Source organism: Hemicordylus capensis, chromosome 6 (assembly GCF_027244095.1).
Source record: "Hemicordylus capensis ecotype Gifberg chromosome 6, rHemCap1.1.pri, whole genome shotgun sequence".
Lineage (NCBI taxonomy): Eukaryota > Metazoa > Chordata > Lepidosauria > Squamata > Cordylidae > Hemicordylus > Hemicordylus capensis.
The window spans coordinates 32259573-32276814 of NC_069662.1; the positions used below are offsets into that span (position 1 = coordinate 32259573).

The window sequence follows — 17242 nt, forward strand, 5'->3', positions numbered from 1 at the left end:
GGCTGGGCTCTGATGCTGCCACTACATGCTGGGCCAATACACACGTATGATGATGATCATGATGTTCAATCCATGAGGCTGCCATCAAGTGTTTGCTGCTGCTTGCTTGCCATGGCATTGGGCAGGCAGAGTCACAGAGTGGGTGGGCTCAACCTCTGTGTTGGTGTGACTGGGTTCTGGTTTTGGTTGTGTGCAATTTAGAGTCACTAAATAGGCTGCATTGAGTTTGATGCTCCCCCCACAGGAGCATTACTTGAGAACCACCCCCCAGAACCCACACTTTGTGTTCCAGTTCACTAAATAAGGGTTTCCTCCTTTGATCTGCAGGTTCCCAAGCGTTGACTGCATCCCTCCCCCACCCCCGGTAGGTGCTGTGCCCTCCCCCCATCCACTCTCCCCCCCAAAAAAAGCTAAAAACTTGCCACCCACACCACAACTACTCCACCCAACTGCCCGTGCCACCCTCCCACACCGGGGTTCCACCCTTTAACCCCCTATTTTTCTAAAAAAAACCCCTCCCAGACCCATCTCCCCAATTGGCTTGGTGGTTGACTCCCAAATTCAAAAAGGACACCCTCCCCCTCACTTCGATTGGCTTCCCCCCCCATATCAAAAAGTCTTCCTTTCCCCCCAATTGGCTTCCTTTTTTGAAAACAAACTTCCCCCCCGCCGCCTCCAAATCAGCTGCCTTTTTTTTGGCCCCTAAGCCCCTCCAAATTATTTTTTTGACCCTGTCTGGCCTTCCTCCTAAAGTCTCCCTCCTTCTGACCTAGCAGCATGTCTGAGCGCCGTGTGGTGGGCAGGGCTCGCTCAAGGCTGGCAGGCAGAGGTGGGAGAGGCCAGGTGCGGGGTGCGCCTGCGGCACGGGGAGGGAGAGGACGCGGGGAGCCTGAGGACACCCCAGTTCTCCCCATTGGAGAATTCTTTGCTCCGGCCCCATCTTTGGTGCGCAGGATTCAGTTCCCCACGCCTGCTGCCGCCAATCGCGGCAGAGGCAGAGGCACTGTTAGGGCTGTGGCGGGTCCCTCCTCGCCGGCGGCACCAGGTGCTGCTGAGCTACCGCCAGTTGTTGAGGTGGAGGAGACTGTGGAGTTGGAAGAGCAGGTAGAGGGCGGTGAGGACCATGCGGCTGGCAGCGATGCAGCCAGGTTCTCCCTCCCTCTGGGGCCCCTTCCCCCTATCCTTTCGCCGCTCAGTGGGGCCCCCCCTCGTGAAGCCCGACACTCTGGTGGGGAGCGGTCTGGCGAGGTGGTGGAGGAGAGGCCTGCCTCTCCGATGCCAGTTGAGCCGGGCCCTTCCTCCGCTGTGGAGGGCGGAAGGGGCGGGTTGGGTGGCAGCAGTGGGCAGGCAGCGGCGGCCGCCCCCCCCCTAGGACTGCAGCCACCCTGCGAGAAACGGCCTAGGACGGCGCCCAGGGCGCAGGAGGCCAAGGGCAGTGGTGCATGGGTGCATTTTGAGGTCCCTCAAGATGCCCCATTCCACGCCCGCTGTGTCCACTGCAGGATGCTTGTCAGCCGTGGAAGGGACCCTGCGCACCTGGGTACGACGCCTATGTGGAGACACCTAGAGCGTCACCACCCAGGTCTCAGGGGACAGGCTGGCAGCGCTAGTGCGCCTTGTGCATCTGCCACTAGGGCGGGCAGCGGCAGTGTGCCAGCCAGCAGGCAGGCTACACTGCCCGTCCAGCGGTGGACGCAGTCCTCGGGCAGCCAGCGTATTGTTCGCGTGGACCATCATCACCTCACCCGCCTCATAGGGGAGATGATTTCCACCGATGACCAGCCGTTTCAGGTGGTCGAGAACAACGGCTTCCGCCGTATTCTCCAATACCTGGCTCCCGAATACGTCATCCCCTCAAGGACGACGTTCAGCCGGAACGTGGTCCCCTCCCTGTACCGCCGGTGCAGGGAGCTCGTGTCGGCCGAGCTGCGTGCAGCTCCGGCCGGGACAAGCGTGCATTTCACGACTGACCTCTGGACCAGTGTCAGTGGGATGCACGCTTCTTTCCTGGCCCTCACTGCCCACTGGTGGGGACCGGAGAGTGAGGGGACCTCCGCGGGCGATGCTTCCGGGTCCGGCGCGGCTCCCGATGCACTACGGCACAGGTGGGCCGTCCTGCACGTGGAGACGATGGACACGAGGCACACCGCGGAGGAGGTGGCGGCCGTACTCGACCGCCAGATAGAGGAGTGGATTGGCGGGTGTCCACACCTCTCCCGCGGCTTCATTGTCACCGACAATGGAGCCAACGTTACCGCCGCTGTCGAGACAGTCATGGACTGTGTGAACATACGGTGTATGGCACACACGCTCCATCTGACCGTCAGGGACGCCCTTGGCCTTAAGGAGCTGAGGGCGTCCCAGGAGAAGGGGGCCCGCCCCATCGCAGGTGCTGTTGCTGCCACGGCTACGCTTGTGGATAAGTCCCGCAAGCTGGCCGCCCACTTCCACCGCAGCGAGAAGTCCAGGAGACTGCTTCGCCAGAAGCAGGATGACCTTGGCCTTCCTCGCCATCTCATCCCTACGGATGTGGAGACGCGGTGGAACTCCACCTTCCTCCTGTTCCAGCGCCTGTTGGAGCAGGAGAGAGCCCTTGTCGCCCTGGCGAGGGACGAGTCCTTGGATGTCTGCGACTTCTCGAACGCAGAGTGGAAGCAGATGTCCGAGGCGGTGTCGGCACTCGAGCCCTTCCAGCTTGCCACGAAGGGCTTGTGTGGCGACACCACTCCCTTGAGCCAGGCGCTGCCCACAGCTGTTGGTCTCGAGAAGCTGATGGGTGGACTCCATATCTCTCTGACCACGCCAGAGGGTCGTGCTCTGGCTGGGAGGCTGAGGTCTGGGGTTGACAAGCGGCTCGTTGATGTGCTGGGAGACAGGGAGGAGTATGTCCTCGCTTGTCTCTGTCACCCAGCCCTCAAGGGCAATGCCGTGAGTGCCGACGACTTGCCCAGGTGGAAGGGCATCCTGGTCGAGAAGGTTAGGGAGGAGGAGGCCGCTAGGGCCCGCAGAGACCAGGGTGTTGGTAGTGGTGCGGGGGCAGCCCTCGCGGCCCAACCCGCACCCAGCAGCAGCATGGGCGGCCAGCCGGCGTCAGCTTCCCCTTCCCCTCCCTCTTCCCAGTCCAGCAGCGCGGCATCCCAGGCGGCGCCATCGCAGCAGCCATTTGCTACCGACTCGAGATCCGCCCAGTGGTTTCAGCGGTTCTGCTATGGCGCCATGCCTGGTATGCGGGAGGCTCGACCTGCCAGGCCCCCCTCCAGTGCTGAGCAATGCGTTGCGCAGTACTTGGAGGAGCCTGTGGAGGGAGACGGCGTGGACTGCGCACAGTTCTGGGCGAGCCGCCGCCAAGTCTGGCCGGACCTGGCGGTGGTGGCTGTGCGCCTCCTCTCCTGCCCCCCAACCAGTGTCCAGAGCGAGCGGGTGTTTTCACGTGCCGGGGACGTGGTGACACCCTCTCGCTCCCGCTTGGACCCTGGTCTGGTGGAGCAGCTGGTCTTCCTTAAGGTGAACCTCCCCCTGTTGGGCTACCCCAAGCTGCAGTTTGAGACGGGCGAGTGATTACCGTGGGTTGCCCCATGGTTGGTCACCTGCCTGGCTCGAACTCTGTGCTTATCCCTACCCTCCCCCCTTCCACCTCTAGCTGAGCTGACGTGACAGATGCTGAGCCGTGCCAGCCAGTCGCAGCGTGTAGTGTGCCCACACAGAGATGCAGTTGTAGTAGTAGTTGTAGTGCTGCGACTGGCCAGATGTTTACAATGCCCACGCCCACCTAAAAAGAAACCCAATGCTGACCAGCACAGGCCCTTTATCTATCCACCTGTCAGCATTTGGGGACCTGGCGTGGGCACGGCACACCCCCCCAAAGTAGCACAGCCCACGGAGTACTAGACTTAGCGGCAGCGGCGGGTATACGTTCAAAAATGCAGTGTAGATATGTAAATACTGTATGTAAATAAACATGTAAATAATTTTTTCTTTAAAAACCCCATGTCAAAATCAAGCCTCAAAATTATGCAAAAGAAAGAAAAAAAGGTGACAAAGGGAGAACAAAATGATGAATGCCAAATGAATTTATTTTATTGAAAATGTCACCAGAAATCATGTGTGGGGGGCTTGGTTTACATGGAGAAGATGATTGGGTGATTTTTTGAAATGAAACGAATGAATTATTATCATCTTATGTTCATCTTGATTGTGGTCACTGTTGATGTTGGCTGATGGCAAAAAACCCAAAACCATCAGAATAGCAATGAACTGGCTGCCAACACAACATATTGATTGATAACTGTGCAGGGGGGGAATTGGGTCTGTGTGTGTGTGTGTGGTGCAGGCTCAGTCTGTCTCTTCCTGTTGTGTGTCTGTCTGTCTGTCTGTCTGTGTGAATGGATGCCTAGCACTGTCTCTGTGTGTGGATGCTTTCTGTGTGTAGTGTGGTGTGTGTCTGTCTACATGTTTTTTTTCCTCCCCCCCATGCCTCCCTCCATCCTTCCCCTCTCATCCTCTCCCCTTCCTCTTCACCACCTTCCATCCTCCCTCCCTTCCAGCCCACCACCGCCTCACCTGCCCCCAACCCCGGTCTGGCAGATGATGAGAGTCTGGTCTCTCCCACCGAAGCACACACGTGAGCACGTGTGTGCACAAATATGTGGCTGACCAACTCTGAGCCGGACCCTCCCCCCTTCAATCCCCTCTACATCCCTCTCCCCCTCCCCTTTCCTCCCCCCTGCCTCCCAGCCTCCCTCCCTGCCTCCCTCCCCCCTCCTAGCTAGCAGCGCACACATACACACACAAAACACCTGTGGTGGCAAACACCACCAGCACACATGCACTCACACTGGTGCCACCACCTCTGCCTTGGGCCTCTGTGTCCTTGAGCAGATATGTGGTGGTGGACCAGAGAAGCATTTCTTTCCAGCAAGGCAAAAGGCATGCACTCACTGCACACACACACACACACACACGAAGAGGTGAAGACGAGAAGAGGCAACTTCTAGAACCAGCAGCAGCAGGTGAGTGTCGTGTAATTGTGTTGCTTCCCAAGGCCACTGCCCATGCTCAATGCTCAGTCTGCTGAAACTAAAGAACTAGCTACAATCACCCTTCCTCACATGCAGCTCAGCTCAGCTCAGCTGCACAGCACACTGACTAACTAGACACTACAGCTGGTGGTAGAAAAAACAGAAGTCTAGATTCTAGAAGATGTCCTGGTGGATTTTAAACTTTCAAATCTGTGCTAGGATTGCCTCGCCCGCCTCCTCCTCCTCCTCCTCCTCCTCCTCCTCCTGCCTGTAATTGTGCCCTCTCCCCTTGCAGTTGCGCCGTCGTGATGGGTTGGTGATGTGCGTGCGCCGTCTACTTGTTAGCTCTCTCCTCCTCATGTTGGCTGGGCTTGCCAGGCACTGGCTGGCAGCAGCTGTTGGCTGTGTGCTAGGCTCAGGCTGTGGCGCGCGTGACTGGACTGGGAATGTTATTGTAGCGGCAACACTGGTTGTGGTGGTAGCAGTAGTAGCTGTTGTTGTTGCTGGGCTGGTGGCTGCTGGCCTGTGCTGACTCTGCGCACTTGGTCTGGTCTGGTCTGGTCATTGGGATGCAGATGTAGGGTGTGTGTGCATCATCCATGGGGAGCATCAGAGCAGAGCAGAGCAGGTTGGCTGGCTTCTGTCTGTCGGGCCTAGTCAGTGGCAGGCACTGAGTGAGGCGGTGGTTCCTTTGGGCATCACGTCACCCATCATGCAGAGCGGCAGGTCTGCTGCTCTGCTGCTCCGCCTCCTGCTTCTTCTCTGTGTGTGCTGCTCTTGTGCTTAGTGTGCTGCTCCGCTGCTGCTGCTGTGCTGGCAGGCAGCACAGCAGTGGCCTTTTTGTTAGATCAGAGAGTGGGTGTTGTCTCTCTGAGTGTCCTCCTCTTACTTGCTTGGATAGGAGTGGTGGTAGTAGGTAGGCATTAAGATGGACTGACTAGGTGTTACGTGTTAGGGCGCCCAGAGAGAGGGGCCAAAAAGATGGGGTGGCAATTGTTGGGTTGCTCCTAGTATTATTGGTGAATTTCTGAAGAAAAAATTTTTTTCCATTGGCTAGAATGGGGGTTCGGGGCTGCCCCAGACCCGCCTCTGTGGGGTGGCAGCACCGCCAGAGTGGGTCCGGGGCCATGGCAAAAATGCCCTCAGTCCCTCCCAGCAATCCCCGTAGAGATAGGAGTGATGGTTCTGTTGTTTTTCTGAGGTGTTCTGAGTGAGTGTGGATTCTGTGATAGCAAATGAGAGTGGATTCATGGTGTCTCATTGGAAATCTCATAAGCTATCATAGAATCTACACTCAGAATACCTCAGAAAAACAACAGAACCATCACTCCTATCTCTACGGGGATTGCTGGGGGGGACTGAGGGCATTTTTGCCATGGCCCCGGACCCACTTTGGGGGTGCTGCCACCCCACAGAGGTGGGTCTGGGGCAGCCCCGAACCCCCATTCTAGCCAATGGGAAAAAAAAATTTCTTCAGAAATTCACCAATAATACTAGGAGCCACCAATTGCCTTGGGATTTTTGGGGTGGAGGACACCCATGGGTGGCTACCACCCACCCCAGCTTTTTTGCCCCTAAGGGCTCCACATTGTGAGTTATGGGCAAAAATTTATTTTTTGAAAAAAATTTGTAAAAAATCAGAGGAAGGTCCAATCGACTTGAAATTTGGGTGGCAGGTAGAACACAATGTCTCCTTCAAAACCAGCCACTTTTTGTGATCCGAACCGGTTCGGTTCGGATCCGAACCGGTTCGAAACCGAACCGGACCGGGGGGGTGGTCTGGCAAAACCAAAACCGAACCACCCCGGTCCGGTCCGGACCCGGTTCGGACCCGAACCGAACCGGGAGAACCGGTTTTATGCACATCCCTAAGGGAGGAAGCAAGCAAGGGAGGGAGGAAGGAGGAAGAGAGGGGAGGAGGAAAGGAATTCTTACCACAACTGACCTTTTGTGTGTTTAGCAAATCTTCAAAAAACTTTTGGGGACACAGTTGCCCTCAGCTGGAGGAGCTGTTGTTATCTAGGTACAATATGTAGAAGGAATGGCAAAGTTTGCCCTACTCTTGGCTCTTTTGAATTTGAATTCCCTTTCATTACAAGTTGAGCAATCAGGTACAGTTTATTGAGTTGTACAGAATATATATTTACTAAAGCCTTGAAGATTTCCATTTCCTCTTAGAAGTTCATGGGGAAATGTTTCAGGAAACAGATATTCTGTGAGTCTCATGTAAACCAGAAGAAATTGCTGTTTTTATTGTAGGCTTCATATAACTTTCCATTCATTCTACATTTGTAGCCTTTATTATGTTGTTTTGTTGTTATGCAGCCTGGTGGAAGATCACCTTTGTTGTGATATGGAAACACTACGATATTTGTAATCCATTTTCATGAGTTTAATAAATCATTGATCACAACAGATATGCACTTGTACCATATGAGCTCAAGCAAACTGTGATTATTTTTATATTGTTTCACATAAGATTTTTTTAAAAGTGATGCATCCAGTAAAGGAATCTGAATCTTAATCATGATTCTCAAATTCATAATATTTTCCATTCTTCTTCTTCTTCTTCTATTAAATCCCTTCTCAGGTCTCAACTTTTCTTGGAAATCTATTATTTAAGCCCTCAATCCTTGTATCCTGAAACTAACCCTAAATTCTTGCAACTGTAGTTGCTGTCATAATCATTCATCACATTACATTGACTTCCCCTTCTTTTCATTACCTTTGCTGACTCTCCAACACTGCCAAAACGACAATATCTCATAGGAACACAGGAATCTGCCTTATACCAAATCAATCCATCTAGTTCATTATTGTCTACAATTACTGGCAACAGCTCTCCAGGATTTCAGACAGGAATCTTTCCCAGCCTTTGGCATGCAAGCAAATTCTCTACCACTGAGTTATGGTCTGGTCCCCTAAAGGGAATATCTTACAGTAGGGATGGGCCTGAATCATTTCAGCACCTTTTTAGAGAGGCGCTGAAATGATTTGGGTTACCACAGCACATGCACAGCAGCCATGTCTGAGTGGCCACCATGCATAGACTGATTCGAACAAGGAAACAGCTGTGAATGGTCTTTTCAACAGCACAGCACCATGACTGGAATGATTGTGGGGCAGCGGAGGACCAGGTCCTGCTTACCTGCTCCTTAAAGCTACTTCTCTCTGCCCCCCCCCCCACACACCTGCCCAAAATGTTTTGGGCACATCCCAGTCTTACAGCAGACAGTGTTCACATGTAGTCACCCATCCCAATTTAAACCAGGGCAATTCCTGCTTAGCAAAGGGGGCAATTCATGCTCACTACTGCAAGATCAGCTCTTCTCTTCTCAACTCTCATTTTCTTATAAGTCTAGGTCTAACATTCAGAAAGTTTATCAGACTCTCAGTGAGAGTGCAATGAGTCCTGAGTGTTCTCTCATGCCATGAGCCTCCCAAACAATGCTACAAGTTTCCCCACCTCCTCCTCCAGGCCTTGATCCATTCCCCCTTTCCTTCTCCAGGTTCTCTTCCTGTTGATCTCCCCTTTCTCTACTGTCCTCCCCTTGTCCCCCTCCTTCTCTCTAGTTCTTACACAATGTCTTTACAATTCCTTCTTCCATTCTTCTTTGTTTCCTTACAATTCCTCTCTTTCCCTCTTTCCCTCTTTCTTTTCTGCATTGCTTTTGCCTAGCCCTCCATCTCAGCACCCCACTTTTCTGTCTCCCCACCTCTTCTCTTTCCCTATACTGTTGTTCAGCCCTCATCAATTCCCCTTCCCTTCTACATATACTTTTCCTGCTGCTTAAACACTGAGCATTCACCATGGAAACATTCCAGGAGCCATTACTCCAATGACTAGCATGTTGTGTTTTGTAAGGTGGGTGGTTCAGAACTGCCCACCCACTGCAGGTGTCTAAAACAATGGCTGTGGTGTTAACATAACATAAGAACCTAAGAACAGCCCTGCTGAATCAGGGCCAAGACCTATGAAGTCCACCATCCTTTTTCACACAGTGGGCCAACAGATGCCTCTGAGAAGCAGTGATAGCTCCTACTAGTGTCAGAGCCTGAGCAGGGGTGGGGGTCACTGGGTTTGAATACTTATCTGTAGGAGATTCACAGTAGGCTGCCATCTTGTTTTGATGTGAGAAACCCCACTCCCTATGAGATTGCTGTGGGGCAAATTGGCAAAACCCACCCAAAAGGTCCTGGGCAGACCCAAAGTGAAGAATAGCATACTTCACCAACAATGATTTATTATTAAATCAAAAGAAATGAGATTTTTTAAAATTTCAATCAGAATAAAAAGAACAATTGTCTCTTCGTGAAGCAATAAGAATAATTGTGTCTTCATTAAAGTGGATTGTAATAGAGAGAGTTTCATTAATCATTAATCATCTGAGGCAACTCAGATGTAAGCGGTACAACAAAGGGGGGAAACATCTTCTGTCACGTGTCTGATTCCACTGGTCTCTATCTTTGTACTGACAAGAAGGGGTTTGCCTGTTGACTCCAGCCTCCCAGGATGTGGCTTCCCAAATCCCAGCAACTTCCCAGCCAGTTGCTTCCTCAGGGCTCTCTCGAGGCAGATTAACTAGCAAGCCAAAGCTTCTGCTCGTGGCTGAGGGAGAAATTCTCACCCAGTTCTTTGGATTGGTCCCTTTGATTTGAATTTCCTGAGCATTCCTGCTTTTTAGGAAATGCCCCACCGCAGCTGTTGCTCTAAGTGAGGTCTAGTACTCCCTCCAATCCTTACTATCACTATTACTACAGAGGCTAACAAGCAAGGCGTGAGGGCATGTTCTTTCTCTTGCTGTTGCTCCCCAACAACTGATATTTAGAGGCATTTTGTGATGAGGCTGGAGGTGGCCTATAGCAACCAGACTAGTAGCCATTGGTAGCCATCACCACAGACCATGGAAGATAATTCCATAGATTAATTATATGTGAAAAAGTACTTTCTTTTTAGCCTACTTTCTAGTAGGCTTATGAGATCACCTGGCATCCTGTGTGTGTGTCTGTCCGTGTGTGTGTCCCTTTCAACTTTGCAATGCCTGGACCAACATGAACCAAACTGGGTATAGTTGTAGGGACACCACAACGGTATAGTTTGTGATTATGTCATCCATACTGATCCAAGATGATGGATGAATAAACTTTTGAGGTGCAAGTATGAACATAGGGATACATAGGGATGCCCTAATGGTGTGGTGTGTGATCATGTCATCCACTCCAATTCAAGATGGTGGCCATGTGAACATATGAGGAGCGAGCAGGCTAATTTAACCCATTTGAACCAAAATTGAGTACTGTTTAACCCATTTGAACCAAATTGAGTACAGTTGTAGTGAGTGACACACAGGGATACCTCAAATGGCATAGTTTGTGATGATGTCATCCACACCAATTCAAGTTGGTGGATGTATAAATGTTTGAGGCGCAAGTGGGCTAACTTGTGAACCACTGAACCGATTTGAATCAAATTTGCTGCAGCTATAGGGACACCTCAATAGTGTAGTTTGTGATAATGTCATCCACCCCAATTCAAGATGGCGGAACCATAAACAAAACTTTTGAGGCATAAGTGAACTAACTTGTGAACCACTTAACCAATTTGAACCAAATTTGCTACAGCTATATGGACACATAGGGACACCTCAGCAATGTCATCAAACCCAATTCAAGATGGCAGACACATACACTTTTGAGGCACAAGTGCACAAGTGCACTAACTTGTGGACCAGATTTAAACCAGGTTTGCCACAGCTGCATGGACACATAGAGATATCCCAATGGTGTAGTTCATGATTATGTCATCCACCCCGATCCAAGATGGTGGACATGTGAACTTTTGAAGTGCAAGTGCACTAACTTGAGGACTATCTAACCGATTTGAATCAAATTTGGTGCAGTTGTAGTGAGTGACACACAGGGACACCTCAGTGATATAGTTTATAATGATGTCATCCACTCTTATCCAAGATGGCAGATGCATGAACACTTGAGGTGCAAGACATCTAACTTGTGGACCTTGATTTGAACCAAATTTATTCCAGTTGTAATACAGTGAAAGGAAAATAGGCTTATTAGTTCTTACTAGAACTTGTCTTTTTCATGAGATGATGATGATGATGATGATGATGATGATGATGAAGAAGAATTCAATTTCTATACCACCCTTCCAAAATGGCTCAGGGTGGTTTACACAGGGAAATAATAAATAAATAAGATGGATCCCTGTCCCCAAAGGGCTCACAATCTAAAAAGAAACATAAGATAGATGCCAGCAACAGTCACTGGAAGTACTGTGCTGGGGGTGGATAGGGCCTGTTATTCTCCCCATGCTAAATAAGAGAATCACCACGTTAAAAGGTGCCTCTTTGCCAAGTTAGTAGGGGCCCCTAGTGTTGTGAGAGAGGGAGAAAAATGTATCTCTATCCACTCTTTCTACTCCATACATAATCTTGTTCACCTCTATCATGTTCCCCACTGGTCGTCTCTTTTCCAAATTAAAAGGTCCCAGATGCTGTAGCCTTGCCTCATAAAGAAGGTGCTTCAGGCCCTTGATAATATTGGTTGCCCTGGCAACTGTGCATGTGCAAATGGCCTCTGTGAGGCCCTGGGCCATGCCTGGCTTTGCAGAGGCCATTTGCACATGCTTAGCAGCAGAGAAAATGGCCACCGTGCCAACATACGGAGGCTGGAAAAGGGGGTAAAACAGGCCATGGAAGTGATGAACGAGGCCGGCAAGGGGAGGGTGAATGTTTGCAGAAGCCGCCCCCCTGCAGCCTAGAAGAAGCACCCCAAAGGGGCTAAAGGTAATTTTAAAAACCAAATACAACTTCGCAACCCCCCCCCCAACTAAACCAAACCAGGGGGTGAGTTCTAAGGGGTGCTGGACCGAACTGGTCCGGTCAGGTTTGAGTCCGGACTCGAACCGAACTGGGCCAGCCGGTTTGGTGCACATCCCTACTATGGGTATGCAGACAGACTTCTTCCAATCTGTTGGCCACTGTGTTGTACTTTTTCTTAATCTCTTCCCAATCCTTCCTCAGGCTTCAACGATCCTTGAAATTGTATTCACCCCTTAACATCTTATGCTGAGATACCCCTGTAAGGATACAAAATCATGTTTATTGTGCTCAATGAATCTACCATTATGGAATTTAAAAAGAAGGTAAATGGTAACCTCTCTGATTCTAACATTAGACTTCAAAGCCCTGGCACATGACATCCAGAGCGGCTCCTACCTGGAAATGAAAGGTATATTGGTCATGTGTGGAGCATACATATGAATACTGAATGCAATGAGCGGGTAGGGTTCATAAGTTTCAAGGTCACTCCCACAACTGCTGTATGTAGAACATGCATACTGGTACCATGGATGAACTAGGTAATTGGCTGTGGGAAACATGTTGATGTTATTTCTCAGTAATAACTGTAGCAGAGAATGGGTGCCAGTGAAGTGCTGCTCTTGCTGCTGTTAAACAGGAAGTAGTTCGGGGTTGCCCTACTGAATATCAGCTGTTCCAAAATTCCATATAGAGTTCTTGCAGCACCCTAGCCCTATCTAGCACTAAGAATTGTTATTGTTGTTGTTGCTGCTGCTACTGCTACTGTGACTGCCCAACCCATCAAAAGTGATGGGTAGAATGAGGGGGATAGAATTCAGTTATTTTGTGTGTCACTTTCTCTCTTTCTGCTTGTTTATCTATTTATTTATTACATTTATATACCACCCCATCCAAAGGCTCTGGTTGGTGCCTTTGATCTTCGTTTCCTCTCCTTTCTTTCTCTTGCTTTTTATGCCTCCTCCTCCTCCTCCTCCTCCACCACCACCACCACCACCACCACCACCATGTCTCCAGGTTCTTTCCTCACTGCTCCTCTCTTTTTCTTGAGTGCTCCTCTTGCCCTCTTGTTTTCTCCATGCCCCTATTTCTTCCAAAACCTCCTCACCATTCCTTCATCAATTCTTATTTTTCCCCCCACTTCTCTTTCCCAGAACTTCTTCCTGACCTGATTTCCATTTGTCTAGCCCATCATCCTCGAACTCCATTTTCCCATCTCTCATCTTTTCCCCTTTCCCCACACTGATGTTCAGCTCCTATTCATCCCACCCCCTTCCTCTTCTCCAGATGATCAAATGCAGAACATTCACTGAGAGCCATTGCTCCACTGAAAACAAAGGCACAGCTTTTAAGGGTGATTAAAGTGAATTAAAGTTCTGAAGCAGCTGTCTTCTGTAGGGGGATGGTGTGTACATCAGGTTTCAGGTTTCTAAACCCCTTCGTATCCTGGAAGGTAAGGGGAAGAATGGATTTTGGAGCACAAGCCAACAACCCATGGCATACACTTGTCAGATGATGATGATGATGGTGATGATGACAAATACTACTACTACACTTTTAAACACAAAGTTCACTAAGTGGTTTATACAGCAAAAGTGATGACAAGAGAATGCGGGAGGGCACCCCATCTCAAAGGGGCTCACCTTCTAAATGTCTCCAAATATTTTGAATGGCTGTTATAACTTTTGTATGCACTAACGGTATCCTAACCACTTTTAAAATTCATTTTGCCATAAGAATATTACCTGAGAGGAGAAAAAGCATACTCCCCCACCCATTGAACTGATTCTGGAACCCATTTTAATTGACTATTTATTTATTCCCATTGGCAGAACAATCCTCTTGATAGTTAGAAGATTCCCTTATCTTGAATAAATGACGACTATGGCTTTAAATAGGATTAGTGTTGATGGACTTTTGTTAGCTTATTTGAAGACTGAAAAAGCAATAAGAATGGGAAGAAGTTCTTTCTGGCAATTCACTGAATATAACAGCACTTCAGAATATCCAGATCTGGGAATCCTGTCAGAAAGCAGAGATAATGGGAGATTTGACATTTACTGGATATTGTAGAATGGACATTCTTCTGTCTGAAGTTCAAAACGAAGAGGTAACATCGCTCTTCATGCTGTAGTCCAAGGTATACTTTGTTATATATTGTTTTTGTAATTCATTGAATAAATGATGAATAAACTCTCATTTCAGAGTCTAGTCTATATGTCATGAAAGTGCTATGATGAATGACTGGATAATTGTTTTTTAAAAAACGGCACTATTTTATTCATGTTACTGCACCTGTGTTATCCCTCATCCCTCACTTTAACCCTCATCCAGATTTGGGGGTGGTTTTCCACCCCCAGCTGCATAAAGTTGTCTAAACAAGCAAACCACTGCACTCTCAGCTATGTTTTTGTAAAACTCTTACCTGCATTCTGGCACACGATATATGCACAAGTATGGGCACTCACCAGTTATGATATTTATGATTTTTTTTTTAAAAAAAGACACAGGGTAGAAAACTACCCCAAAATGAATGGACTCCCTATGGTAGGGTGGTTTCTATCCCATTCCCATCATGTCAATTGGGAGTAAAATACCCCAGAAATGAAGGGGCTTTCTATGGTGAGGTAGTTTCTTTCTATCCAATTCACATGTTTAGCCATTTGGGCTGAACATTTACATTTGGGGTGGAGGAAAAAATTCTGGCTCAGTTCAAAAGAATTACAAAGCTGCAGGTCCAGTGGACCCATGGTTCCATACCGCCTCCCCCCAGCTCTCCAGTCCACATTCAGACCTACTTGAAAGCTTCTTCTCTGTAGTCAGCGAGGCTGCAGAGCGGTGGGGGAGCTGGCTGTGGATGCCGCCCTCTTTCCTGAGGGATAGCCCATGCAGCCAACAGCAGCTGGAGCGAGGAAGGAGCTTCCTCCCTCAACTCTAGTTTGGGAGAGTGTTCCAATGTACAGCTGGTGCAGGCAAACCAGAGGCTGGGACAATGAAACTTAGAGTGCACTTAAGGTGACAAATGGGGTTAGGACAGGGAAGCCATGGGTCCATTTTTTCATTTAACTCTGGTTCCCTGGTTTTGGACTTTCAGCTAGCAAAACCAGAGGTGAGCAGACCTCCGGTTTTGTATTTCATCTGAATCCGGACCCTGTTTCTCTTTGGAAGCTTCAGTTTTATTTACCCAGATGATAACAGTGTCTCAAAAGTAGTTTCAGGAAGTGCATAGTTCTGTGTTCCTGAATTAGGGCAGATGAAACCAGCTGCTCCCACAAAGTTAGATCTAGTGCTTGGAACAAGTAAAGCATTCGGAACATCTGACTTACCAAAAGTAGAGATTTTAGCCAGCAGCAAGAACCACAACATGGCAGCTTCAGTATGCCAGGCATTAGTGGATCAACCATCGACAGAACATCTCTGGTCTTTCCCCATTTATCCTAGTGAGATAATGCCCAGAAGCGGTTGGGGTTGGAGATTGGTTCCAGGCACAGAGACCAAGATGATGTACTATAGAGGTGTGATATATGGCACTGAACAGTCTGCTGAACTTGACTCTTCTGCCAGTGAAGGTACCAAGATGGCAGGTTATATGACAAGCAGAAATAGTGGTCTAAAATCAGTCTGTCACTTGCCCACTGCACAGTGGTGAGGAGGGGTCTGGTTCCTACAGACCAAGAGAAGTTTAGTCCAGCGGAAGGAGATAGTGAGTGAAGCAAATCCCTACCATGCAATCTGAAACCGAGAGAGATGGGAAGGGATCATCATGAACCCTGAGGGAGGAATCCAAATACAGCCTGAATTCCTGGAGAGTCACTGCCAATCAGAGTAGACAAAGCTGCTATAGATGGCCTAAATGTCTGACTTCGAAGGCAGCAACATCTCTTTCATATACAGTCAAGTCTGTAAATCCATGGAAATACAATTGAAGGGGCCCAAGATAGGTAAATAGCCATAACAAGACCTACTCAAAGTCCCCTACCAATCAAGCAAATAATGTTACAGGGATATAAACCTTTGAACCTATGCATGGAGTGGCGGAAATGGTAAAAAATGTTTTGACTCATTATGTAACATTCTGATTGTCATCATTTCCCTTTATTGTATTTCAGAACAGCATTCATGACAATAATTATCCTCATCCTTAATGGAGCTAAAAGACTATGGGAATAAATCCACTGTCACTCGGATTATCCTTATGGGATTTGGAGATCTCCAGCATTTGCAGATTCCTCTCTTCCTGTTCTTCCTCGCAGTTTACATTGTGACTCTGTTGGGGAACCTCATCCTCATTGTCCTGGTGGTGACAGACCAGCACCTTCACACCCCCATGTATTTCTTCCTGGGCAATCTGTCATCCTTAGAGATCTGTTACAGCTCTACCATTGTGCCCAGGTTACTGAATACGCTAGTGACTGATGATGAAACAGTTTCACTCAGCAGCTGTTTAGTGCAATATTTCTTCTTTGCATTTCTATTAGCGACAGAAAGCCATTTGCTCTCTGTCATGTCTTATGACAGGTATGTAGCGATATGCAAACCACTGCATTATGCAACCCTTATGAGCTCCAGCATCCGTATCCGGCTCGCAACCATTGCATGGATCAATGGTCTAACAACCAGTGTGATATTGCAGTTTTTCATCTCACAGTTAGTTTTCTGTGGCCCCAATGAAATTGACCATTATCTTTGTGATATTGATCCTCTGATCAAACTCTCTTGCAGTGATACCAGCCAGGTGGAGCTTGCAACTGTTATTCTGGGATTCATATTCACCATGCCTCCTTTATTTCTAACTCTTGCATCGTACACGTCCATACTGTCCACCATCTTCAGAATCCCATCCAGCACAGGGAGGAGAAAGGCCTTTTCCACTTGTTCCTCTCACTTGATCATGGTTTCCTCCTTTTATTTGTCTATGATGATTGTGTATATGCTTCCAAAGAATGAAGACATGAGAAGAATAAACAAAAGCTTGTCTCTCTTGTACACAGTCCTTCCACCTCTGGTGAATCCTTTCATATACAGTCTCAGAAATCAGGATGTAAAGGAGGTTCTTTTCAGGAAGCTTGTGACCTTCAGTACAATACAGATATTTCCAGCTAAAGTTTGTAGTGTGAGACAAAAATAAAATAACATGCATGAATGGATGGATAGAAGGGAGGAAGGGAAGGAATACTGACTCACAAAATTCCTTTATATCTTGCATATGCAGGTAAAACTGTGACTGTAATTTCCCTTTGCAGACACATTTCCCATCAGCTTAAGATATATGGAAGGAATTGCAGCATTTGTCTTACTACTGGCTTCTTTGGACTGATGTTCCTTTCTGGTCTAGTATAAGTAAATGGAGCAAATGCACTTAATTGTGTGTTGTATATATAGTAA

At 48.6% G+C, this 17242-nt stretch overlaps 1 protein-coding gene across 1 annotated transcript; it reads left to right on the plus strand.

Annotated features, from left to right (window-relative positions):
• Window positions 1–16001: 16001 nt before the first annotated feature.
• Window positions 16002–16985, plus strand: LOC128331233 (olfactory receptor 2AP1-like). The gene has a single exon (XM_053264587.1). The coding sequence runs from the start codon at window positions 16002–16004 to the stop codon at window positions 16983–16985; it is 984 nt and encodes a 327-aa protein (XP_053120562.1).
• The last annotated feature ends 257 nt before the right edge of the window (window positions 16986–17242 follow it).